The 27,156-nt window shown below is 41.8% G+C and overlaps 1 protein-coding gene and 2 pseudogenes across 3 annotated transcripts in view; 1 reads left to right on the top strand and 2 right to left on the bottom strand.

Moving 5' to 3' along the window:
- Nucleotides 1-458: 458 nt before the first annotated feature.
- The window catches only part of HHIP (hedgehog interacting protein), a 150,466-nt gene continuing 123,768 nt past the window's right edge, over nt 459-27,156 (top strand). For all 3 annotated transcript variants that reach the window (XM_049770048.1, XM_049770047.1, XM_049770046.1), the window contains exons 1-4: nt 459-789; nt 6,971-7,163; nt 15,146-15,302; nt 16,145-16,346. In XM_049770048.1, the coding sequence (XP_049626005.1) occupies nt 508-789; nt 6,971-7,163; nt 15,146-15,302; nt 16,145-16,346 (834 nt within the window). In that variant the 5' untranslated portion in view covers nt 459-507. The remainder of the gene's footprint in view (nt 790-6,970; nt 7,164-15,145; nt 15,303-16,144; nt 16,347-27,156) is intronic.
- On the bottom strand, nt 18,771-19,018 carry LOC126005455 (uncharacterized; annotated as a pseudogene).
- LOC126005482 (uncharacterized) lies at nt 19,087-19,174 on the bottom strand (annotated as a pseudogene).

The following is a 27,156-nucleotide window of genomic DNA, read 5'->3' as shown; positions in this document are numbered from 1 at the left end:
AAAAGAGGGAGCGAAACATGAGAGGCTGGGTGAGAAGCTGCAGCCGCCGGCAGAGAAGACCTCAGCATCCTCGCGAGCCCCGCCGCCGCCGCCGCCGCTCCGGGTCCCGCTACCGCGTCACCTAAAGAGCAGCCCCGCGCCACCGACAGCGCGTCCTCCTCCGGGCCCGCCGCGCCTCCGCTTCCTCGCCCGGCCGCTTCCAAGTCCTCCGGAGGCTCCGCTCCGCTCCGCTCGCCGCCCGGCCGCCGCCGCCCGCCGCCACCGGCCCCGCTGCGGACAGTGTCACCCGCCCGACTGGACTGTCCCCCCCGAAGGCACCGCCGAGTCCCCGCTAGCCCTCGCCCCGGCTCCCGAGTCGCGGCGTCCTCCAGCTGCGTCTCGAGGGTCCCCGCGGCCCCGCCGCTGCGCCTTCGCGGCCCGCACCCCATTCCCGAGCCCGTAGCCCCCCCAGCCCCACCCCCGCCCCCGCCCCGCGGCCCCGAGCACCCCGAGCCGCCCTCGGGGACGATGCTGAAGATGCTGTCCTTTAAGCTGCTGCTCTTGGCCGTGGCGCTGGGCTTCTTCGAAGGAGACGCCAAGTTTGGGGACCGCGGCGAAGGGAGCGCCGCGCGGCGGAGACGGTGCCTGAACGGGAGCCCCCCGAGGCGCCTCAAAAGACGGGACCGGCGGCTCCTGTCCCAGCTGGAGGTGCTGAGCGGCGGGGAGGCGATGTGCGGGGCCTTCTACCCGCGACTGTCCTGCTGCCCGAGGAGTGACAGCCCGGGACTGGGTCGCCACGACCTGCAGCAGGTAGAAAGGAGCTCGCGCGCGGGCCTCCCGCCGGCGGGCCGGGCCGGGCTGGGTGGGTCAGCTTTGGGGGTGGGTGGGTGCCCGGAGGCCGCGTGCGCGCGGCGTGAGCTGGGGGTGCTCTGAACAGGGCCAAAACTGGTTTGGGGAGTTTCTTTCTCGGTCTCTGCCTCTCTTCAAGGATCCCCATGCGATCTCTTTTTCTCTTGTGCGAGCCAAAGACTTGCATGCGGATCTGTGTGTCTTTCTGTCTGCCTCCCTTCCTTCCTCTCTCCTATCCCCTCTTCTGGCCTTTCTCCTCTCACTCGGCTCCAGGGCTGGCGTGCTTTTCGCGTGCTGAGGTCCTGCGGGGGAATGCACCGATAGGCAGAGCTGCTGGTGCTGGTGAAAGGATGCCCCGGGTCTCCGGCACGGATCGGGACCGACGGGGAATCTCGGCTCACAGCGGGTGTGGGACGCACGGGAGCGGCGCTGGCCGCGGTGCAACTGTGGATGAAGGTGGCTGTGGTTTCCGGTTTGTTTTTTCTAGGGTGGAAAAAGGATCGGAGCCCTGTTCCCCCACGTGCTCGCCGGGGGAGAGCGTGGAGCGCCGGAGGATGTTGGAGCTTGCTTGGTTCACTGGTCCACACCTCCGTGGGGCTGGGGGGGGGGCGAAGGGCGGAGGTGTTTTGAGTTATAATAGTTAACCAGAGCCTAGGAACTCCCAGTACGCGGGTGAAAGGGGAAAAAAAAAAAAAAACTGGGCGAGAGATTTTTGCTGGGACGCTATTTCTCGGTGCAAACCCAGCCGGCTCCAGGTCTCCAAGCTAGATATTTGAAAACATTCTGTATCCAGGCTTTTTGAGCGTCCTTAAGTTGTCTAGGAAGAGCTTGGGTCGAAACTGGCTTTTCGGAGTTGGCATTTACTGTTCCTTCTGCTCGGATGTCTCAACAGCTGCGAAAAGTGTCGGTTGCTTGGCCAGACGCGCTGAATTGGGGAGTTTGCAATGTCTTTTGCTCCCTCCCTGGGATGCCCGAAGGCGCGCGCTCTGCTCTTCCACTCGCGGCGCACCCTGGGGGTCCAGGTCATTAACAATCCTTGCACGTGAAATAAACAATCAGGTGTCTTTGCTTCCCCCCCCCCCACCCCAGTCACCACCCCCGCGCTCCTTTCTCCGTTTTAGGTTTAATTAAGAATTCCTCTGTTTCAACACTGCAGTTGTCAGGGTCTGAGAGACTCTTGGAAAACTTGTGCTGCAGTCTTGCTGGCCCAGGCATAATAAAAAAAAATACCCAGGCTGAATCTAATTTTTATGCTCAGTTCACGGTAGATTTCCCTCTATTCTCATGTAAACAGCTCCTACGAATCAACATATGTGTCTGGGTGGTATCTCTCACTTTGTTTTGTAACAAAAAGCCATATTGCATCATTTAATTTGCTCAAGTCATGCAAATAGGAAAAAAATCAATAGGACAAAAAGGGGTCGACTTATCCTCCTAGGCAGTACACTGCTGCCCACACACAGAGTCCTGTTGCTTATGGCAGAAGAATAACAACAACACCATTGTGTTTGTTGGTTGGTTCACTAATGGGTGAAACCAGAGGACATCATTCTTTCAGTCTTCAGCTCTGTCCAAATGTTCATGCCTTTTGAGGGAGCATTTGTCCGACTCGCTCTATTCCCAGATGAGTGAGAACTGTCGTGCTGCAGGTTTTCAGCTGCGACGCTCTTTATTCTTACCATATGCGGCAGTAGTCTGAGATGCAGAGAGCAGATACACCAGCATTTTCTTCCAAACAATGTCATGAAGCTCCCGTGCTCTGATTGAATTACATTACTGAAGAGCTGTATTCACTTCCTTGCCAGAGTTATACCGAGATTTCCATACACACACACACACACACACACACACACACACACACACACACACACACACCACCCCCACCAAGAATCAGGACATTCAGAGGGAGAGAGCCAGCAAGAGAGGTTTAGAAATATTTGCCACTGAGACTTCTATGTGCAAGTCACTCTAGGATTTAACCAGGCCATCTGCAGACCTTTGCAATACCGAACTCTTCCTGGAAATAAAGAATTAAAACTTGAGTTTGTTCTTAATTAAACCAGTACTGATGGAGGGAGGGGTGGCAGGGAGTTAGAATCCTTAAGAGAAGTTATTAAAAAAATTTTTTTGTAAAGAAAAAATCCTTAGGAAGCATTAGGCTACATTAGCTCTCCACATTCCTTTCTGTTTCACATGCTTATAACCAGCAACAAACCCCTACTCATTTGCAAAATGAGTCTGAATTAAATTTGGAGCAGTGGAGCTGGCTGGTCCCGTACAAGTGGTTTAGACACCAACAATATCCAAATTGTTCAAAGCAGAGATTTGATATAGTTGTGCATTTGCATACTTGACCTGTGTTAGTTCTCAAAAAAATTCTTGTTTGTTTTTTTGGGGCCCCCGGAGATGCTCAGGGGTTACGCGTGATTTCTGCATTCACAAATTACTCCTGATGGTACCTGGCGGACCATATGGAATGCTGTGGAACCAATATGGGTTTACCATGTGCAAGGCATTCACTGTAGCCGTGGACTGTCTCTCCAGCCCCAGTTATCAAGTTTTTAGATGTTATTTCATAATAAACGTTGGTGTTTTGCCCCCAGTCCCCAGTCCTCCTGGTTTATGTTAGATGTTAAGGTCTTATCTCATAGTGTGTATCTAGGAGAGATGTTTGTCTAAGGAAAATAAACACCACACCACACCCCAAAGATTTCCGCAACTCCCAGAAGGTTATATAGGAGTAGCTTTTTTTTTTTTTCCCCAGGAAGAAACTCCGGAGATAGAATTAGCAAACTAACTAGAAATATTGAGACAGTGGAACAGCACAATTAAATTCAGTTTCCAGACTTAGACAATTTCTCAAAAGTCCTGAAGTAGCGTTGAATTTAAGTCTTAAGTCAGTGTATTGGTTTTGCATTTGTATTTTCATTTGGAAATGTTATTTTGATAATTTTGCTTATTTGGAACTGCTAATACTGAGGGCGTGGACAATATATTTTGCTGCACCTCTCCAGCAAACTCAGAGAATTCCCACTAGCCAAATCGAATCAGCAATCCAGTGACATAGCCCCAATTTCTAAAACTCCAAGCCCCAGAAGCGTAGAAGCTCCCTCTACCTTGGGTGGTTTCACAGCCAAATCTGTCAAGGAATGGGTGAAAAGTAATTGTTTTCAAGTGTGCCCTTTTACAATCATTTGTTTGCTCTGGCTCTTCCAGGGACAAAGGCTATTGTTGAACACATCCAACTAAACAAATAACTCATCCTGGGGTCCCTTTAACAGCTGCCTTCACACAATGATCTATTTACATATTAGCCTAAAATTGAAACTGAACTCTTTAATGACATAATCCCATGCGGGAGTTCAGCAGAGTTTGGGTTCTACCAACTGCTGATCGACCTTGTAGGCATCTGGTTTTTAGAAATACTTTGTGTATGTATCAAGTGTGAGTTTTTTCAAAACCCTGGTGGGTGCCTTTCTTTAATCCTAGTTAGTTTCTGGAAAAATAGAAATATAGAAGGTCCTTGCCACCTTGCTCACAATAAATGTACTGTGTTGAGAAGCTCTAGTTATAGGTAGTCGCCCCTGGTGTATTTCGCTCGGTACCCTGTTACCTTCTCTAGACTTCATTTGCTTGTGGCTAACCATGAAAGGATAACCTGCCCAGATGTTATAAATTAGTCAGTGACCATCATTCCTAGGCCTGCTGTTGGTTACAGCTCAGAAATTTCACCTGATTTCTGTGTTGTGTTGAAGCTCCTATAATTGGAAGGTTAGGGAAGGGAGCTTTTAAAAATAGCAGGAAATAAACTTCCATGTCTTCTGGCAATTAATGGCATTGTCACAGGTCATGTTAAGCCCTGGCACAGACACAGATCTAGAGGCCCACCAGAAGAATGTGTCATCTGCATACACCAGAACTCAGCTGTCTAAGACAGTATTACAGCTTGGGCTGAATTGGTTTAATTGACTTCAGGGAGACTCTTGGTTCATTGAAAGCCAAGCCAGAATGATGGCTCTATCTATCTTCAAATAGGTTTTTAGCCTGCGACCTCACACAGAGCGAAATGTTACCATGCTGCTGCTCCAGGAACAGCTTGAAACCTTCCAGAGCAGAACACTACACTTGATTCACCTCTCTTATGAAATCCCAGTTCGGAAATTTTTGGATGAGCCAGTTTGTGGCCAGGACACATTCCAAGAATTGTCAAAGACAAAATCCTTTAGGCTCTAAAAGCTAGTTCTTCTTGGATAGAAGCTGAGAGAGAATAGAGGGTTCAGTTTGTTTCAGTTATTAAAAAATTATAAAATTGAAGCCTGCAGATATTTCCTATTAAATCGAAGGTCATTCATTCTATGCCAGTTCTTCAGCCTGCTGAAGAGGTGACTTCAGTATCCTGCCATTGTTTGATTCTTGCTGAACGACTCTGGGAAAACAAAGCTCACAGAGTGAAGCTGTTTTAATATTGAATCGATCCATGAAGTCTATCTTTTAAGATGGACGGTACAAGGCATTTACACTAGTCTTGGTGCAGGTTGATTTGAAAATAGTGTAATCACTTAAGCCTTGTAATTTTAATAACTCAGTCCGAATCCAAATGCCAACATTATTTTGATGAATATAGTTTTTCTGAATATTTTAGATAATTACAATGTCTAAATGTAATATACAATTACAATGTCTAAATGTATATATACAACAATGTGTATATATACATATCTACATAGATAATGTGTATATATGTGTGTATATATATTTATACACAGAAAGATGTAGTTTTCCAAGGTAAGATAACTTCTATTAGACTTTAATGGCTGCATACTAAAACTTAATATGCTTGTGCTCACCTATTTCTGAATGGTGCCAATTTTTCAAATCCAAATTTTATCATCTCCTAGAAGAATATCACTTTCCTAGGAAAAGAGGAGTCATACCTTACTTAGTTGGGCATCATATGTTTTCATGAACTAATTTTAGGGGTTTTTGGGGTGTTTTTTTTTTTTGACCACACATGATGGCATTTAGGGATTACTCCTGGCCCTGCACTCAGAAATCACTCCTGGCAGGCTCAGGGACTACATGGGGTGCTGGAGTGAACCCAGAGTTTGCTGCTTGCAAGGCAAATGCCCTTCCTGCTGAGCTATCACTCCAGCCCCTCAATTTTAGGTTTTAAAATGCATGTTTTGGCTTCTCATTTGAGGAAAGTAATTGAGTGTAAATATAATCACCTGAGCTGGAAAAGGTATTTTTTTTAGTATGCAAACTCTGCTTGATTTAAATAGCACTGCATTTCAGAACTCAAAAATTGTGCTGGTAATTCTCTTATATATGCTTTAGAGGAGCTTCCAAGGTCTACTTTGTAGTGTTAACTCTAGACACCACTTATCTCCCACTTATTAACCTTAATAAATCAGTAACTCCGAAATTAACCTTAATGAAAGAAACGGAATCACTCCATTCAAATAATGATAAAAGCATACCCTTCCCATTACAACTCACAAAATGCTTTACAAAAGCACTTTTGTTAAACTCTTATGTTTATTCATGCAAAGAATGTACCTGAAGAGCTAGTTAAAAAGTTTTTCCTGGCTCAGATATAATGAACCATAAAAATCGGGTCTTAAACCACTTTGATTCCGCTTCAGATATCATTTTTATGGCACAGGAAAGAGAGAGCTTTTCCTCACTCGCGAAAACATCCTATATGCAATTTGTAGATGTTCACATCTGGGAGACTTTTATAGCAGGCATTTTTTAAGTGAAATTGAATTTTTTTCAAAACAAAAGCCAAAGTCATGCCTTCCAATTGGAGGCTTTCCCTAGCGCTGGAGAAGGGAATCCAAAATTTTTCAAGTCAACTATCAGTCAGTATTGATAGAGTAAAGTGATTATTAATTCACAAGTCTCTGTTCACACTGGAAGTGAAGTGTGTTAGTAATATGTACTTCTGAGCATGGAGACGCATACCCCAGCAACAGCATGGGCATCTTTAGGAAGGCATTCTCAGGGAGGGGTGGAAATCCTTTTCTGGTGCTAACTTTATAGTATCGTTTTCTACTTCACTGACATGGGTACCAAAACCCTAATTCTGTCTGACTACATGTATACTAAAAAGAACCTTGTTTCTTTTTCGTGGCTTCAGATCCTGTCTGTCATCAACAACACTGAATGTGGGAAATTATTGGAAGAGATCAAATGTGCGCTTTGCTCCCCGAATTCTCAGAGCCTGTTCCACTCACCGGATAGGGAAGTTCTGGATAGAGACTTGGTACTTCCCTTGCTCTGTAAAGACTATTGCAAAGAATTTTTTTACACTTGCCGCAGCCATCTTCCAGGTAAAAACCCAAAAAGTTGTGTAAATAACAGAATCATTTATGCAGAATAAGCCCTTCCTTGGTACTGCAGTGAAAATTCTGCCTGAAAATGGATCTTGCTTTTCTAATATCTGTCTTACCTTGTGTATTGCCTTTGCAAATGTGTAAAACCCCTGTTGCTGTTACAGGATTCCTGCCACTTTAGTCTTCAAATGAGTAGTGTATTGCTTTGGCTATAATGTTTGCATGTGGCTTGGTAAAACATTTAGGATTATCTTTACACATCTGGGATTAACTTGTCCACATTTCTCATTGGTGCTGCTGTTGGTTATCAGAGTGCACTGGTTTTGCAGTGTTCTGTTCTGCATAGTGGAGTAGTCAATAAAGATAGGTCATCCTGACTTTGAAGGTATTTTGTGTCATCAGGATGATTAGAGATCTCAAAAGGACCAGACTTTGTGCAGCCTTTGCATCTCTTTTGATGAATTAGTTTCTCAAAACTCTGTGAGGGAAAAAGAAAAGGAGACCGAATCTTTACTTAAAAATCAAGGAAAATGTCATGAAAACCTAGGTTCTGGGGCTGGAGTGTGGAGCTACAGCATGGAGGGCATTTGCCTTGCAGGCAGCCAACCCAGATTCAATCCTTAGCATCCTATTTGATCCAAGCACTGGCTAGAATAATTTCTGTGTGCAGAGCCAGGAATAATCTCTGAGCACCAAAACCCAGGGTGGAGAGTGAAAGAGGGAAGGAGGAAGAGGAGGGAGGGAGGGAGAGAGAGGTGCAGAGAGGCAGAGGGAGATAGAGAGAGCCCCTGCAAGTGCAGCCACCAGAAGCATGTAGGCTGCTAACCCCCTCATTCCTTCAAGATTTCGCCATCCAAAATCCATAGGCTTTGGGTGGGTGGTGGTGTTTTTCTTGGAAGAATCACTATCAAGGTAGGAAGTAATTTAAAAAACAGCTTCTGTTTAGTGAGGCCAAGTCACACACAGACTGAGCAAAGGGAACATTTTGTCAAGCTGAAAGCATTTAAGAAAAAGACAGGAGTGGAGAAGCCTAGAACGCCCTTGGAGAATTTTCTTAACTAATCTGTACATTTCATAGAACATATTTTTCTGACCCAGAAAGTATGGCTTGTGTGTATGTGTGCATGCTCACATGTGTGTATGTGTGTGCGTGCGTATGTTCCAGTTTTTTTTTAATAACCTAAGCAAACATTTTGACTAGGCTGGCTTGCTTCTTGAGGTGTGACTTTGACATGTATCAAAATCTATTCTGTGTGAAAATATTATTATTGTCTCAATAAACTGCAGCCATGTTCCCAAGGCTTTTCTTTGAAACAACTCTTGCTTTCCCTTGGGCACATACCCCCCTCACACCCCCATGTGAGACATCCAAGTGGCCCAGATGGGCTGCAGAGAGAAGCGATAACAGATTGGGCCCTGAGGTTTGCTGCAGATCTCATGCAGAAGAGTCTCTGTGGCCACTCGAAGTTGAAAGTCATGGGGAGGGACATTTCTATTATGGACCCATCTCTCTCTGCTTGAGCAAAACTGCTGACCTCCAGGACTCAGCTGTGGGGGGTCTTTACATGTTGGAAGTTATTTTAGCTTCTCCAAACAAACCCACCCAGCTTCACCCCAACATGATACCCTGTGAAAGAGAGCACCCAGCCAGCAGTTCAGGAGCTGGACGGGCTAGGTACCTACCTCCTCTCTCCTCCAGATCAACATAGGTGGTGACGAATGACACATTTATTTTTCTACAAAGTTTGTGTATATGTAAAACTGCTGAAGTGCATCAAGATGTCAAGTGCTTTGGGTGGCCACCCAGGCTGCCTTGAAAGATAACCAGATGAAAGCCCCACTCCAGGCTGGAGACAGCTGAGTGCTGTGCTGGCCTTTAGTTGCAAGCTCAGGAGGCTTCCTTGGCATCTGTCAAAGGCTAACTGCTTGTCCCTGAAGCGAGCTGTATTAACACTCTTCCGGTGACTTACGTGACCCAGTTTGTTAGCCAGATGAAACCTATGTATGGTGGCAACTGTCTAAACTGTTCTAAATAAGGTACCCCCCTCCCCAGAAAGAGGCACTGCAGAAATTCAGAACATTTCTGGTATCAGAAAGGGCTCTCAACAGTCATCGATAGGAAATACATCTTCTGCAGCCTAAGAAAGGCAAGACTGGCTTTTCCTCTGGCATTCCCAAAGTGTAAAAAAGCAGCTACTTTTTTATTTCTTTTTTAATTTTTTTTTTATTTTGGGCTACACCCGGTGATGTTCAGGGGTTACTCCTGGCTATGCGCTCAGAAATCACTGTCTTGGGGGACCATATGGGTCATGGGGGATGGAACCGAGGTCCCTCCTAGGTTAGACGCATGCAAGGCAAATGCCTTACCACTGCACCACTGCTCCAGCCCCTCATTTCTTTTTTTCCCCTCATTTCTTTTTTCTTAATAAAAAAGGAGATGATATTTTTTGACTAGTTTCATGACTGAACTCTTCTTTCTACATATCAAGGTAAGGTTCTTGCTTTGGATCTGGCTGACCCATGTTGTGTTCCTGGTACTCTGTATGGTCCCTGAGCTCTCTGCTAGGAATAATTCCTGAGCATAGAGCCCAGAACAAGACCTGAGCTAGTACTATTAGGTATGGCCCACCCCCACCAACAAACAAAACAAATCAAAAAGGGAGAGGCTGCATCCCAATGGGTGTATTTAATTAATAATTGGAGAAGTCTGAAATGGGGATAGTCTAAAATAATTCTGATGATCTCTCTCTGTCACCTTTCTCACCCCCAAGATGCCCAGTAGATAAGGAAATAGAGAAACCTTCTGTCCTTGCAGATCACATGTATTTTCTATGACAATCTACTTTCTAGCCACTTGCAACTCCAAGTGCTCATATTATGCCCAGTTTCCCTCAGTGAGAAACAGCAATGTAGTGAAGACATACATGAGTCTCTTTGGGAGTTTATTAGGAGAGGTACATGCTCAAAATTCCTGAAATCACATTGACGTGGAAACAGCCCTATACACATTCAGCATAGTCCGCCTTCGCTTGCTTCTGCCCAAAGGTGCTGACCGAAGCAGCTGCTTAGCTATGTGGTGAATGCTGGGACTCCCCATCTTGAAAAGCCCTCATAGAAACCTCTACGGCCCCCCTATTTGTTCCTTCACTCTTTGTCATCAGGAGTTTTCTCCCCCAGACACCAGCCTCTCCTCAGCTGTAGGTTATTGTAGTGTGAAATGTCTGCATACAATTATTTCAATTGGTTTAATCCTGTTGCTAATGAGGCCAAGGTCAAGGGTTTGATTCCACAGAGTTTCTCTAGTCCACGGCCACGCTGACCCCATCCCTCTGTCTGACACATGTGTTCTATTAGGTCCCGGGAGAGCAGAGTAGCTGGAAGGGACCACCAGAGCTTCCCTCACCCTCACTGTACTCAGAATTGCTCCCCAGGGTTGACCTGCTCTTCTCCCTTTCTCTCTCTTCTTTTTTTTTTTTTTTTTTTTTTTTTGCTTCTCCCCGCTTCTTGTGAGGGTAATGAGGGAAGGTAAACTTCCTTGTTAAGGGAAAGGCTAGCTTAGATTGTTCCGCAGAGAAGATGAGTTTGCATACAGGTATCTTATGGGGGACTTTGTGGCTTGGTAGGATGAGGCTTATAACACAAACTAGTTAACACCTAAGATGTTGCATGAACTTGCAACTTTTCAAAAAAGTGAAAATGTTTCAAAACAAAAACAAAACTGTTTCAAAAAGTGAAATGACCTGAGGGGATCTGCCTTCTTCCAGAGTGCAGAGACTAAAGCTAACATGATGACCCTGGCAAGCTTGAGGCCCATTTCAGTGGCTTCATCCTGAAATGAGTCTCAGTTAGAAAACAAACAAACAAACAAAAAACCCTATATCTTGGTCACCCTTATCCACAAAATGAGACCATTTTATTGTAAAATATTCATAAAACTATTAGTTTGGGGTTTGTTTTCTTTTGAATGTTTGCAGTGTTGGGATTTGTCTGTCTGTCTGTCTGTCTCTGTCTCTGTCTGTCTGTCTCTCTCTCTCTCTCTCTCTCTCTCTCTCTCTCTCACACACACACACACACACACACACACACACACACACACACACGAGACCAATGTCTACTGCTGAGCCACATTTCCTGGACCTTATGGAAAGCCCTAAGAACTAGTTCCCTTCTGAACAGATAATTTAATTAACCCAGGGCCTTTCAAAAAGAAACAAACAGGCTGGAGTGATAGCACAGCAAGGAGGGCATTTGCCATGCATGACACCAACCCAACCCAGGTTCAGTCCCCGATATCCCATCTGGTCCCCCAAGCCTAAGGAGTAATTTCTGAGTACTGAGCCAGAAGCAACCCCCTGTACGCTTCTGGGTGTGGCAAAAAAAATATACACAAAACAGCAGCAGCAAAGAAAGAAAGTCCATTATAATGTTGAGTATTTTAGAAATAATTTGGGGACTTCCCACATGCGGCTCAGGGCCTAGGGTTAAATCTTTCCCTTTTTAGCCAGCAGGTTGGTAGTTGCATGAAGAGCCCAAAGCTGCAGAGAAGCATCTGAGCCCCATGGTGCCTGGAGTTTGCAGTGTGCTCAGGGGTCTGCCGAGCTGCATCCTACAAAATTTAAGGGACTGTGTACTGCTGGGAATAAAAACTGGGCCGGACGGCTATATGCAAAGAATATGCCACAACCTATGTTTACTTTCCAGCCCCACGGTGCTATCTTTTGATTATTTGGTTCCTTTGGAGGTCAGACCCAGAGGTACACAGGGCTTACTCCTGGCAATGCTCAAGGGCAAGCATATGTGGTGCTGGGGAGTCTACATGGGTCAACTGTGCCAGGCAGACACCTTACTTGTACTATCTCTCTGGCCCTTCATTCTATATTTTTAAAATGGTTTCATTTGCTAAGGAGCTTAGCATCTCTGGAGTCTCAGGGCATAGGACTCTGTTCTTTCCATCTTCCGATTCTCCATTTGAAAATGATTTCCCATTTCCTCATGTTTGCCGCCAGCTAATATAATTCTTGACTAAATGGAGTCAACCGTGAACATTGTTCATTATTTTCCTCTGGAGATGGTTTGCATGCAGTCTTCAATGCTAAATACAGATTGTTGTTTTGGGGGAAAAAATAAAACGAACTGTTTTCTGAATTGCACTTTAAAAACGTATCTGTGACCCCCACCCCCCAGGCACACATCGGATTGAAGCAAAATTTTTCATTCGCACCTTCAGTTATAAATAGAGGCATAGTAGGGCGGCCTTACCACATGCATGTCAGCAGAGAGCCTGCTGCCTGTGGGAGAAATATATATATAAAATCTCTTGAGAAAGCTGTAGCCCAAAACGGTGTGAAAAGTTTAATTTAGCAGCATCTCTGCTTTTTAACCCCAACCCAACTGGTTGAACACGTCTAGGCACTTTTCAGCAGTCCCCTGAGCTGTGACAAATGGAGGTCAGGTCTCTTGCATAAAATGAGATATAGCTGCAGGCTTTGGTTCTCTGGCCCAATATCCCTGACTTCCTCCCTCCCTCCCTCCCTTCCTCCATCCTTCCTTTCCTCCTTCCTTCCCTTCTTCCTTTCCTCCCTCTTTCCCTCCCTCCCTCCCTTCTTCCCTCTCTCCTTCCCTCCTTCCCTTTCTTCCTTCTCTCTTTTCCTCCCCTTTCTTCCTTCTCTCCTTCCTTCCACCCTCCCTCCTTCCCTCCCTCCCACCCTTTCTTCCTTCTTTTCTTCTCCCTCCCCTACCTTTCTCCTTCCATCCTTTCCTCCCTCTTTCTTTCCTTTCTCTTTCTCTTCCTCTTTCTCTCCTTCTTCCTTCCTTCCCTTTATTTCTTTCTTTTCTATAATCATCTTTATTTTTTAATTTTCTACTTAACTCATTGTGATTTATAAAGTTATTCATACTTTTATTTACAAAAGTTATTCATACTACCAGTGTCAGCATCCCTAGATCAGTGTGCCTAGAGTGCATTCATCCCATGCCACCACCAAAGCTCTGGCCTGCCATCACAACAGGTACCATTTTAAGTTTGATTAACTTAAAGTTTGGGTCTCAAAATGTCATTGTTGTTGACTCTGTGGTTTGGATATTTAGTTCTGTCCTTTGTTAACCCCATCAATGCACCTGACACCCCTTGGCCCCATTCCATTATTTCACATCTGTCTTTTCTTCCTCCACTCAATTTTTTTCCTTCTCTTCACTATACTCTGGGGCCTAGAGTATCCTCAATCACTCCCATTTATACAATTGCATTCATTCATGCAATTATTCTAAATACCACATATAAGTGGTATTTATATTTATATTATACTACATATAATTATTACATATATATTACATGTATACACATATATTATCATCCTGAATTTATCCTACTTCTTACTTACTTCATTTAACATATCTTCCAGTTCCATCCATGTTGCAGCAAACTGCATGACTGGATTAGGAAACATCTTTCCAAGCTTCTATTCCTCCTTTGCTTGTTCCAACTCTTAAGTGATTCACTCACACTTGCCTGGTTCCTAAAGATAAATTTCCCAAGAGCCTACTGTGATGCTTACTTTGAGGAACCTTCCCTGGAGGTTTAGGATTGAAACATTTCTTCCCATAGTTAGATCAAATGTAGGTCATGTTGGAATCATTGTAGTCCTTCAGCAAAGCTACTGGGAATCTGTTTCACAAAACTGATAGAATTACAATTTACCTAATATTTTAGGCAACAATGGAAATGTTAAGCCCTTATAAAAGTTATGCGACAAAAGTCTAAATTCTTCCTTATCATAAAGTCCTCTTCTGTCTTAGTCACATCAAGCTGTTTTTATTAGATTAAAAACCTCTCCTTTGTATCCCTTTAAGTGAATCTATTTTGCTCTTTTGACATTGTGACATTTTTTTCTCAATGAGAGGTGGAGTGTCAACTATTCTGCTTAAGAAAAATTACAATTATTTTATAATTAAAAATTATTTACAATTAAAAATTATTTTAAATTACTTAACAAACTATTAGACCAAGAGCCAGGATACCTGAGTTTCATGCAGAGACCAGGGTTTGATTCCTAGAACCATATGATCCCTAGAAGTCTACCAGGAATGACTCCAGAGAACAGAGCCAGGTTTGGGGGGGTCACACCCAGCAGTGATCAGGGCTTATTCCTGGCTCTGCACTCAGGAAGTACTCCTGGAGGGAGACTATATGAAATACCAGAGATCAAACCCGGGTCAGCCACATTTTAGGCAAGTGCCCTATTTGCTGTACTAAGGCTCTTGCCCCAATAAATAATTTCTTATTTAGATCACACCTGGCAGTGCTCCGGGGACAACTTCATGCCAGAGATCAAACCTTGGGTTCCCCTAGGCAGAATACATACTCCAGCCCTTTGATCTCTCTCCCTTAAAGGATTATATTAAATGCAGTTTCTGAATTACAAAATAATCTTTATCTCCACTAATAAGGTATATGTAAAAGGCATTCATATGTTTGAAAGCAAAGATGTGAAATGTCATATTTTTATTAAATCACTTGCCAGTGGCAGTACTATTCATCAAATTTGTAGAAAGATCCAGACAGGTACATAAAAGTCCATTTTTTTTTTATTTCTAATTTTTTCTCAGGATGTTATTGAGTCCTGTAGGGAAGAAAATGTTAGTGACTAGAGAAAGTCAAAAATGCAACCAATAGTGGAAACTAAAGTCTATGCAGTAAGAAATTAATGTTGAGTTGGTGTTGAGTATAGTTCATGTGAGCTATTAAAAATGTCCCTATTATTATTTCACTTTTAATGCAATGTATTCTAGATTCCAGCTTAGTAGAACATAGAAATCCCAAGCCAAACAACTTGTGTTTTTTTTCCATTTATTTTTACCTGTTTGTCATTTACTAGAATATTTCCATCATTTCTAACAATTAGTTTTTCCCTGCTTTATCATTTATGTTCAGAGTGTTTACTGAGAACCTTTCTAATGGGTCTTTGTATGTTTTTTTAAAGGTTTCCTTCAAACAACTGCTGATGAGTTTTGCTTTTACTATGCAAGAAAAGATGGCGGATTGTGCTTTCCAGATTTTCCAAGAAAGCAAATGAGAGGACCAGCCTCTAATTACTTGAACCAGATGGAAGAATACGACAAAGTAGAAGAGATTAGCAGGTCCATACTGATCAATACTCTTTAACCTTAAAACAAACAACTGACCTCTTATGGTTTGGTGCTTACTGCATTTTCTATTTTTATGTCTAAGGTGCCTTTGCCCTTCGGGTGACATTTTTCCCCTGTTTAAGGTAGTTTGTTTGTTTTTTTTTTGTTTTGTTTTTGTTTTTGTTTTTTTTTTTGGTTTTTGGGCCACACCCGGCAGTGCTCAGGGGTGACTCCTGGCTGTCTGCTCAGAAATAGCTCCTGGCAGGCACGGGGGACCATATGGGACACCGGGATTCGAACCAACCACCTTTGGTCCTGGATTGGCTGCTTGCAAGGCAAACACCACTGTGCTATCTCTCCGGGCCCGGTAGTTTGTTTTTTAAAAAATCACTTTAACCTAAGTACTTTTAAAGCTTCTCATCTTCTGTTACAAGCTTGGCTTCTCTGTATAATTCATGAAAACTTGCTGAATCTAGTTGGAAAGTTGAATTTTACAGTTACTGATCACTCTAGAATGCTGTGGAAAGAACCAGCACAATTTTTCTGAGCTGATCAGAGTTTCCTAAGCACATTTTAGAACTTTCTCCCTGTGTGCCTTTTCACCAGGTTTAGTGATTGTGAGTCAACCTCCGTGTATTGATTGGAAAAGGGAAGAAGCACTTTGAACAGTTCCAGATGCAGTTGTGTTGGGTTGCTTTGGTTTTCTGAACAAAAGTCATCTTGGTTGACTTCCATAAAATGAAATCCAAGATAGTGATTCCTAAAGGAAATAGCTTTGGAAAGGGGCCCCATACCCAGCATCTTTTCCTCCTCCAACTCCAGGAGAGCTCACTGGTTTTCTTTAATTTGTTTAGAAAACACAAACACAACTGCTTCTGTCTTCAGGAGGTTGTGAGTGGACTCCGCCAGCCTGTTGGCGCCCTGCACAGTGGGGATGGCTCCCAGCGCCTCTTCATTTTGGAGAAAGAAGGTTACGTGAAGATATTGAGCCCAGAAGGAGAGATTTTCAAGGAGCCTTATTTAGACATTCACAAACTTGTGCAGAGTGGAATAAAGGTTGGCTTTTTTACATTATCTTTCTCTTTGCTCTGGCGACATTGCTTTTCATTTTGTGACCCCCTTCCTGAAGTTATTTCTTTGTAATAAAAAGAATATTTAAGGAGAGAGTAAGGGGAACAACAATTACTTTATCAATAGAATGGGAGAATGGGGACAAGGCTGTAAAAGATTTCATGCTGTTTGGTGACTTCTGAGTGCAATCATGTTCATGATTTTGACATGTTTGCCATATAGTAATTGACACATTCTAATAATGCTAGTTGTATAAGAAATATTTTGAAGAGGAGTATTAGTGAGAATTGTATATTAGCATCTGCTAGTAAATCAGACTTTGGGTTGTTTTGGTGATGGCACATCATTCTTTAATTAATTATCTTTTGAGTCTGTCATAAAAAATATCCTTAGATGGCTCCTTCCTTATTTATTTAATGTTTTAAGGTGAGTCAACTAGACTATCTGTCTATTTGTAGTCAGCCCCTAATATGTGGTATATACATATCCATTGGCTTGGTTTCACTTTTTTCCAGTTTGAATTATCTTGTTACACAATCAACCAGGTATGTAAATAAAATAGCTTTGTTTCACAAGAGTCATAAAAATCATAGTTTGTGCTGGACTATAAAGCAAAGTGTGGCCTTTATAATTAAGGGACATTGAACAACTAATGACTACTCTAGAATAAAAGAAAAACAACAGTATGATATAGGAAGAACCTGTTATCCTTTTCATTTCTCAGAGACATTGAAGAAGGATTGTTACTCTTCTAGGCATATAGAATGGATGCCGAACTTTTGTTCCAGTGTAAACAATACATGTTAGCAATATTGTAGCCCTTTTTATCTATATTATGATGGTAATAATGAAATAATAACACCAGAAGAGACTAAAATGAAATAGATAGATTCCTGATACATTCAGCAACTTCAGAGTTCAATAATTTCATGATGCAGGGAATGACCAAACATAGGGTCATCCAAACTCAAGGTCATGTTCTGATTCTCAGTGAAGCTTGCAGCATTAATAAGGGACTTTGCATTACTGAGGCATCCTCTATTTGGCACCAACACAGATCACTTGGAAAATGTTTAGTTCACTCGCTTCAACTTCCTCCGGATAAAAGTTTCATTATATTTCAGAGAATGAATCAGAAGTCTTCTAAAGTGAAGCACCAGTGTTTTATTTTACTAATTAAATATTGAGATATTTATTTCAAATAAATATTACAATATTCCAAATACATTGAATTATATTTCAGTGAATATATTCTGGACCAGAGAGCCATGCATATAGCTCACCCAGGTTCCTTCTCTGACAGTGTATATGATCATCCAATGCTGCCAGGAGTCTCTCCTCCACTAGAATAGCCCGAGTAGCAATAGATATGCCCCAAAGCACCAGATTAATTATCTCAGAAATGCATTCTGATACCTGTGGACACCTACAAGAGACATAAATTGTAAGCCATGTTCTGTTTTTATTGAAAAAGTAAAGCATTCTTATTTTCTATTATTTTATTATATTATTATTATTAATTATAATAATAATAATAATTATTATTATTATTTGGGTTTTTGGGCCACACCTAGCGGTGCTCAGGGTTACTCCTGGCTATCTGCTCAGAAATAGCTCTTGACAGGCACAGAGGACCAGAAGGGACGCCGGGATTCAAACCAACCACCTTAGGTCCTGGGTCGGCTGCTTGCAAGGCAAACACCGCTGTACTATCTCTCCGGCCCTATTATTATTATTTTTTTATTTTATTTTATTATTTTTTGTTTGTTTGTTTTTGGGCCACACCCGGCGATGCTCAGGGGTTACTCTTGGCTGTCTGCTCAGAAATAGCTCCTGGCAGGCACGGGGGACCATGTGGGACACCGGGATTCGAACCAACCACCTTTGGTCCTGGATTGGCTGCTTGCAAGGCAAACGCCACTGTGCTATCTCTCCGGGCCCAAAGAACTCTTTTTTTGTTTGTTTGTTTGTTTGTTTGTTTTTGGTTTTTTTGGGGGGCCACACCCGGCGGTGCTCAGGGGTTACTCCTGGCTGTCTGCTCAGAAATAGCTCCTGGCAGGCAAGGGGCGGGGGATGGGGGGGGGAACCATATGGGACACTGGGATTCGAACCAACCATCTTTGGTCCTGGAGCGGCTGCTTGCAAGGCAAACGCCGCTGTGCTATCTCTCCGGGCCCAAAGAACTCTTTTTTTTTTTTTTTCTTGTTTTTTTTTTTTTGGGGGGGGGGGGCACACCCGGCGGTGCTCAGGGGTTACTCTTGGCTGTCTGCTCAGAAATAGCTCCTGGCAGGCACGGGGGACCATATGGGACACCGGGATTCGAACCAACCACCTTTGGTTCTGGATCGGCTGCTTGCAAGGCAAACGCCGTTGAGCTATCTCTCCGGGCCCATATTATTATTTTTTTTAACCACTCATACTGCATCCTCTCCCTCTACCCTCTCCAGAGGAGAGGGAGAACGGTCATCAATGGCCAAATCAAAGTCGCAAAAGCGACACCTAGAGCCGGCTTCACGCTCAGGAAAGGACGCTCTGGCTCCTCCTTCACGCTCAGGAAAGGACGCTCTGGCTCCTCCTCGTGGCTTCGGGTGTTTTACACGGTCAGAGAAACTTCTCTAGTCACATACTATAGAAATGATCCCTGAAAGTATAGTCTTAAGCATTCTTATTTTCACAGAAATTTAGAAACAATTTTGAAAAAGTGTAACAGATCCGTAAAAACGTAACAAAGATCCATTGTTCGGGTGTTTTACAAGGTCAGAGAAACTTCTCTAGTCAGATACTATAGAAATGATCCCTGAAAGTATAGTCTTAAGCATTCTTATTTTCACAGAAATTTAGAAACAATTTTGAAAAAGCGTAACAGATCCGTAAAAAACGTAACAAAGATCCATTTGTTAACACGACTACTATTTTATATAGTTCTTCTAGTTTTACTATTAAAACTAGTAAAAAAAAATTGAAAGAAAAAGAACACATTTTTTGTAGCTCTTGTCCCTTAGTGTCTTTAAAGTAAAACCAAAATAAAAACATCTATACTCATTTTTAGTCTTCTTTATTACTTATCAGCCATGGCATGAGCTTTTGTCTAGATTTTTAGACATTATTTCAGAATTTGTTAATTCTCTCTGGGATTTGTATGTTTCATTTCTTATGAGACATTGAACATGACTCCAGAGTTGTAGATTATGTTATTACTCTTGTAAACATTGTTTAACCTACTCATGAATGTTTCCCTTAATATTCATTCATAGAAAGGAGCTTATTAATGATGGACATAGACCATATTTTACATGACACATTTACTCTAAAATGGTTTTTGGTGCTATTTCCACCATGTTTTGAGTTAAAATGTGGGCATGTAAAAGACGTGATAAGATGAACTTGTATGAAATGGCTAAGAAATAAAGATATTGTTTCTATATGAATTGAAAGTGCCTAGATAATGTCTTTCTTGGAGTTGGTGTCACTTTCAAGATCTTCAGTTTCACTCTATGCCCATTCTTTGGCTGAGTGGATGAGAGTTTATCTCCTGAGTCATTTTATTATGTTAATAAAATGTCTGTATTGATAAGTCTGTTGTGACAGACTATATATTGTATGATGTGGGTTCTGCTGGCCCTCAGGAAGGAATTTTCCAGAGCTCTCAATGGCCTTTATTTGTAGATGAGTCTTTGGAGGTCTTTGGAGGCAGAACTTTGTCATCCAATGGTAGAAAGGAGCTTTTGACTAATAGTATACAGTCATTGGCTCCTTAAGTACTCAGCACGAGATGTTAGTGAGATTGGAATCATCACATGGATCTTTGTGTGTGCACTTCATAGGGGAACTGAACCACTTTGGACCACTTCTACAGTGGCCTTGAGTTTAGTTTCCATGGACTATGTTACAGATCACCACTTTGAAGACAGAAGTAGCATTGGTTTATAAGAGGGGCCAGACCCCACATTCACGACTTGACCCTCTCATTAATGTTTGGGCTGGATTCTTCAGATTTCTGAAATGAGAATATTTCATAGTCTTTTCCTCAGGTTTCTGGACTACTGAGTACTGTTCTGGCATCTTTGGTATTTGTCAAGGATCATCTTGTATGAATAATGCAAATAGGGATATCATAAATTATTATGTATGTATCTGTCACTTTTCTAGTCTTTCCATTTTAATATCTTAAGAGAGTAGAAAGCCCTTTGTGCTGGCTGAGGTACTGATTGGACATCTCCGTGGCTAAATTAATAATGCATACTAAACCCAAATGTCATATGTGCAAATAGAAGCAAACTATGGTGCTCCTGTGACAGCAACTAATGAGCTGTATAAGAATATTAGAGGAAACATAAAGAGGAATTCCTGATGATAAGCATTTCTAAAATCTAGTGTTCCCTTTGAGAATTTCTTTTTTGCTGATTGTTAATTATGAATTGATAGTGATTTTTGTCACATGGTAAGAGAAAGACCTTTTTTGGTGGCGTGGGACTGGACCTGGTGAATCTCTTGAAACTCCCACTGGCTGTTGATTCTTATAACCACAGCAAAGAGCCCATCATTCACGAAACCTAGATGATTCTTTCTAAACTAAAAATACAGTGTCTTGTTTTTAAACATCCAGATTGTGATGTCTATATTTGTAGATTTTAGCACCCTGTGAGCAGAATTGTGATCCGCTAAGCAAAAGTTATATGCGAAACACCCCGACATGAGGCTGGAGTGATAGAGCAGCAGGTAGGGTGTTTGCCTTGCATGTGACTGACCTGAGTTCAATCACAGCATCCCATATTGTCCCCCAACCCTACCAAGAGTAATTCTGAGTGCAGAGCCAGAAGTAATCCCTGAGCACAGCCAGGTGTGATCCCAAAACAAAACAAACAAACAAAAAAACAGAAGGAAAAAAAACAGCTGAAGGCAAAGTCAGTTTTTAAGTTAGCTTCATTTTGTAAAAGGACGTAGTTATAGACATTGGTTTAGGGACTAAATCCTATGCCAAATGAATTGAAGTTGCCCTTTCAAGTGGGAAGAGATTTTATTCACAGCAATCCCAGAAGACTGAATTAGTGAAAGGGCAGTGAAAACATGAATTAGAAATATTTTAAATGTATGCAGTAATTTAATAGATTCTTGCTGATCGTGAATGGCACCGACTAACCAATATTGTGAAGAATTGGCTGAGTCCATTGACCAATAGACTGAATAGTTGTGTGCATATGTAAACCGAAAGAATTTATTCCTATTATTGTTTATCCCCAAAGGTGGAAATTGTATAATTTATATTATCTTTAGTGGGTGGGTAGGTGGGACCTCTAAGATTAAACTTAGCTTTTATTAGAATTCAGAACAAACTTCAGACAACTGATCAAAACAACTTCATTTGTCTGGTTTCTTTTCTTTCTTTCTTTATTTCCTTTTTTTTTTTTTTTGGAGGGTTTGGGCCATGCTCAATGATTCTCAGGGCTTACTGTACTGAGGTATCACTCCTGACCTAGTGCTCAGGTAGGCTCCACAATGTGGTGCTTGGGGTGGAACCAGAGCAAGCTGTGTGCAAGAAAAGCACCTTATTTGACTGTAATATTTCTCCAGCCATGTCCATTAGTCATGATATACCAATTCCCTCCAGAATGGCCAACAGTAGAATTGCCTGGAAACTTAGAACAGTTTTACTGCTCAAAGTTAATGAGAATTTCTAGGGTTGAAGTCTAGCATGGGATTCTTTCTAGAGCTTTTTTTAAAGGTGATTTCAATATGTATTGAATTTGAGAACCAACTACCCACTGAGTTGAACTCCCCAGACCAAGAACATTGTGAATGAGACACATTTTCTCTTTTACAAAGGAGAAATAATTTCTGGAATCATCACTGAGAGCCAGTAGTAATTGGGGCCTTAGCATTTTATTCCCTCTCTACTTTTTGTCATTTTCTTGGATCACATGTATTTCTATGAGTATGAAAATGAATTAGCAACTCTGGAAACACCAGATTCTTGGTAATGTTTGGGGAAAAATGCTCTCCCTAATGTTTATTTTTATAAACATAGTTTTGATTTTTTTGGTAATGTCAGACTCAGCTAGTTGTCCAAACTATTGTTATTCCTGTTACTGCATCATTGCTAGGCCATCCACTCTACTTAACAGTCCCTTGATTACCTAAGATCCAAATATTAGCTTTGGGGTGATGGGTGTGGGGTTCAGCCTTAACAAGGGCTGCATGTGTCCCCCAGGAAGGCTGCTGTGCAGATCACTGAGCCAATGGAGATAGGGCTCTTGAGAAAAATGGGTCCAAGCCTTCAAAGCATGAACTGGAAGAAGCACACTGTACTGAAGTAAGTCTCAATGAAGCAACAACCTCTGAATTCATTTGTTTGCCAATAGATAACATGCATCATCAGGAGCAGGGATGTTCCTTAAACTTTTTAAATAGGAGGCCAGTTCACTATTTCTAAGACCACTGGAGGACTGGACTATAGTTTTAAAAATACACTCTGAAAAATAGTGGCTCACGGGCTATAGGTTGAGGACCCTTCCCCGAGACTGAGAGGAGGAGAGTCAGAGAATGTGGCACACATCCCACCTTAGTGTAGTGTGGACCCAGGATGAGTCACCTGCTAAGCAGGACAGGCAGTGATGAGTGATGTGACAAAAATACCCAGCGGTGGGATAAATGTCCTTGTCAGACTGCATGTGGCCCCTGGGCTGTAGGTTGAGGATCCTGATCAGAAGCATGAAAACTTGGCATGAAATCCAAATGTTCATCAATCATGGGGAGTCATCGTCTTCTTTTCTATTTCTCATTTTTCTCAGTCTTTGCCTTGCATTGTATGGTTGCCCTGTAATGTTAGTACAAAAGAAATGAGTATATCACATATGCACACATGTTAATTTCTATAGTATAGAGCAGTGTGACAGATGGTTCCAGAGAAGACTTAGAGTCAGCTTTAGGTTGGGAGCATGTACATAGCTGAAAGAGTGCAGCCAAATATAGTTGGTAAACAGGACCCTTTTATATTTGGTAAACAGAAGAATATATTAAATTAGAAGTTACTAAACTTTATTAAGACCATCAGGTATGGGGGTTAGGTGCTTGCCTTGTACAAAGCTGACCCTTGCCCAGGATATGGTTTCATTAGCACCATCAGGAGTGACTCTTGCACTGCCAGATATGGTGGGAAAAAATGAGTAAATAGATGAACAAAATAAATAAACTTTATTAGAAAGAAAATTGCTATACTGGTTAAAAAAAAAACAACCACTAAACACATTAACAAATCAGTAGTTAATTGAAAGCTGCAATGTAAAATGTCTTTTATCCTCACAAATAAAATTTTTAAGGCCTTTTTGTTATAGTTTAAAATTCTGCCACCAAACCATAAAGTTAAAATATCAATATGTTATTCTGCAAGTCAAATTTTCATTATTTTTTTCTGCACTGAGGTAGCAATGATAAGCTATTAAAACAAAGAACATTATTTTTTAGCTTTAAGGGCCACAAAAGAACATTTTATTGTGTATTAGTCACATTAAATGCCCCTTTTCTGTACTAAAAATATTTATTTTTAAAATAAGTGTAGCAGCCTAATGTTAATCTATTGTGGATGTTCACAGAAAAACAATCTTTTATAAAACCAAAGTATTCCTCTCCTTGATAATGTGAAATCTCATTGCAATTTACTGTTTGATGAAGTTAGTTTCCACCTCTACTATTATGTCTTCCTTGTGACTTTTGCAGTTTTGTTGCTAAAGCCATTCTGAGAAATGCAATTATATCATTGGTAGTAAATGAGTCTATATTTGTCTGAGATTTGACAGGCAAAAACAGCACCTATAAATCTCAAAGGAAAAACCAAAAACATCTTGGCTTTAAAGGATGTTTCTGCAGACTTGGACAAATCTCAATTTCACTATTTCTAACCAGAAAGTAGAGAGAAGGCCTATTGGTGTCATCACTTAGCAGTGTCTTCCAGTAATCCCATTATCTGATGAAAAGAGAGTAGTAAGCATTGAAACTATTTCCAAATAATGAGGAGCAACTCTTTTTTTCATTTTTAAAGGCATTCAGTAACATTTGAGGGGACGAGCGTGGGTTGGACCACATTTGGAGATACTCAAAGGTTCCTCCTGGCTCTGCATTCAGAAGTTACTCCTGGTGGCGCTTGGGGGACGAAATGGGATTCAGTGATCAAATTTAGTCAGCTGCTTGCAAGGCAAACCCCAGCGCTCAATCGCATTTCCTAAGACTACCATCCTTAAGCAACCATGGGGTTAGCAAGGATTCTCTGGTCTTTCCTACCAATTGGAATTCCCAAGTTGAAGAACTTTATTCACTTAACTGTTGCACACATCACTCCATGCATTCCTTGAAGTAGCCTGGCAAGGAATAAGTGAACATCCCATTTAATGGAGCCCGAAGCCCAGAAGTGCTTTGAGCTGCAAACTAACTCCATTCTAGAGTCCAATTTCTGTAGCAGTGGTTTAAGGCAACGCTCTCCCATATCTGAGGAGTGAGGAGTTTGTTTAAGAGAGAGATATTGGTGATAGTTAAGGTTAGCACTTTCGTTCTGTGTTGTTAAGACCCCCAAATAGATGGAAAGCCTAGGTCCCAAGTTTTGCCTACTTAATTGGGCTCTTGTCTGAGCTTCTGGTTTGGCCCAGGCCAAGTTATTTTTGATGCTGTCTGTCTTATCTGTAGACTAGAGATAACCAGAGGTTGCCTCTTACAATTTTATGCATGGGTAGTGCATGAGTCTAATATTATTTGTGAATATCGGTGGTTACCACATTTTGTCATATTAATCAGAAAGGGAGGGGAAGACAAGGCAGCCATCATACTCATGACCACAGTTACCGCCATTCCCTGTGTTTAAATTTAAATGCTCCTTAAGTAGAGAATTCAATGAATCCTGGATGGAAATCCTCTGCCCCTCTGTGCCTCGATGAATGCTGGATGAAAATCCTCTGTCTCTTTTAGCATGGGTACTGAATTATGTGGAAATACAAAAAAACAAAGCTATATTCATATCTGTATGGATATTCTCTTATTTGGAATGATGGCCTAGCATGTACTTTTATTGGGGGACCTAACTAGAAAAAGAAACCCTGTTTCATTTCTGTTCATCACTAAGGTCTATGGCCTTGTTACCTAACTCACTGGATGCATGCAAGGCCCCTAGTACTGGAGTTTTCTCAGAACAGATGCCTGATAAATAAAGTGGTTGATAAATTATACTCTGATCCATGAGCAACCTTTTACTAGAATTTCCTTGCTTTGTTTTCTCCACCTGGACACAATAAGAATGTAGGTAATTTGAGAAAGGGAGGAGCTAGAGGAGCGCAGCTGCTCCACTTTGCGGCCATGCACATCATTTAGCCAATGAATACAACCACAACACATAGAAAAACCCACAATACAAGTGTGACAAAGGGGAACCAACACAGGCCAGAGCCAGACATAGAGAATGATGATGGCAACTCTGACTTGAACATGACCAACCAACTAGTCAGTCTCTCAGATAAGGAGTTAGAGTCGCAATATGGAAGATGTTCAAAGAACTCAAAGAAAGTATAGAAGAGAGCACTAATAAGAATCAAGAATACGAAGATAGAAATCAGAAAACACCAAACTGAAATTTCAGGTCAAATAACAGGTCTGAAACACTCAGTAGATGAATTGAAGAAAAACATGGTTGAGCTTTCCCATTGGTTAACAGCAGCTGAGGATAGAATTAGTACACTGGAAGATGAGATGAATAACAATTCCATACAACAGAAGAAATTGGAAAAAAGCCTTAAAGCAAATGATCAAACAATAGAAAAATTACTCAAAGAATGGGAACAGATGAAAATAGAAGGCTATGATAAGCTCAGCAGAAACAACTTAAGAATCATTGGAGTCCCAGAGACCGAGGAAGAAAATCTCCAGGAAGAATCAACGGTCAAGAGCATCATTAAAGAGAAACTACCAGAGCTAAAGAATACATGTGATCAAATCCTGCATGCCCGAAGAGTATCAACTAAAAGAGACCCCAGAAAAAACACCCCAAGACACATCTTAGTCACAATGATGAATCCCACAGATAGAAACAGAATTCTGAAAGCAGCAAGATCAAAAAGGGAAATTACATTCAAGGGAACATCCTTGAGATTTACTGCAGACCTGTCACTGGAAACAGTCAAGGCCAGAAGGCAGTGGTGGGGCATAGTGACAAAACTCAATGAAATAAATGCTTCGCCTAGAATACTGCACCCAGCAAAACTCACTTTCAGGTTTTAAGGAACAATACATGGTTTCACAGATAAACAACAGCTCAGAAACTTTACAGACAAAAAACCATTCTTAAAAGAAAAACTGAACGGCCTACTTTAAGACAAGACTGACCAACAGACACACCAAACTTCCATTTAAAGATGGCACTAAATCCCAGGACAATTCTTTCTCTCAATGTCATTGGACTAAATGCACCAGTTAAGAGAGACAGAATGACTAAATGGATCAAAAATCTCAATCCAACCTTCTGCTGCCTACAAGAAATGCACCTGAATAGTCAGAACAAGCATAGACTCAAAAGGCTGGAGGAAATCATCCAAGCAAACAACACCCATAAAAAAGCTGGAGTGGCCATACTAATATCAGATGATGCAAACTTTATACTTAGGAAAGTTGTAAGTGACAAAGATGGACATTTTGTATTAATCAAGGGATACGTACAGCAGGAAGAAATCACTCTCCTAAACATATATGCACCGAATGAGGGGCCAGCAAAATATTTAATAAAATTGTTCACAAATCTGAAAAATAATATCAATAACAACAC

The sequence above is a fragment of the Suncus etruscus genome, chromosome 3 (genome assembly GCF_024139225.1).
Source record: "Suncus etruscus isolate mSunEtr1 chromosome 3, mSunEtr1.pri.cur, whole genome shotgun sequence".
Taxonomy (NCBI): Eukaryota; Metazoa; Chordata; class Mammalia; order Eulipotyphla; family Soricidae; genus Suncus; species Suncus etruscus.
The sequence above is the reverse complement of the archived record's forward strand: the minus strand, read 5'-3'. Positions and strand labels throughout refer to the sequence as shown.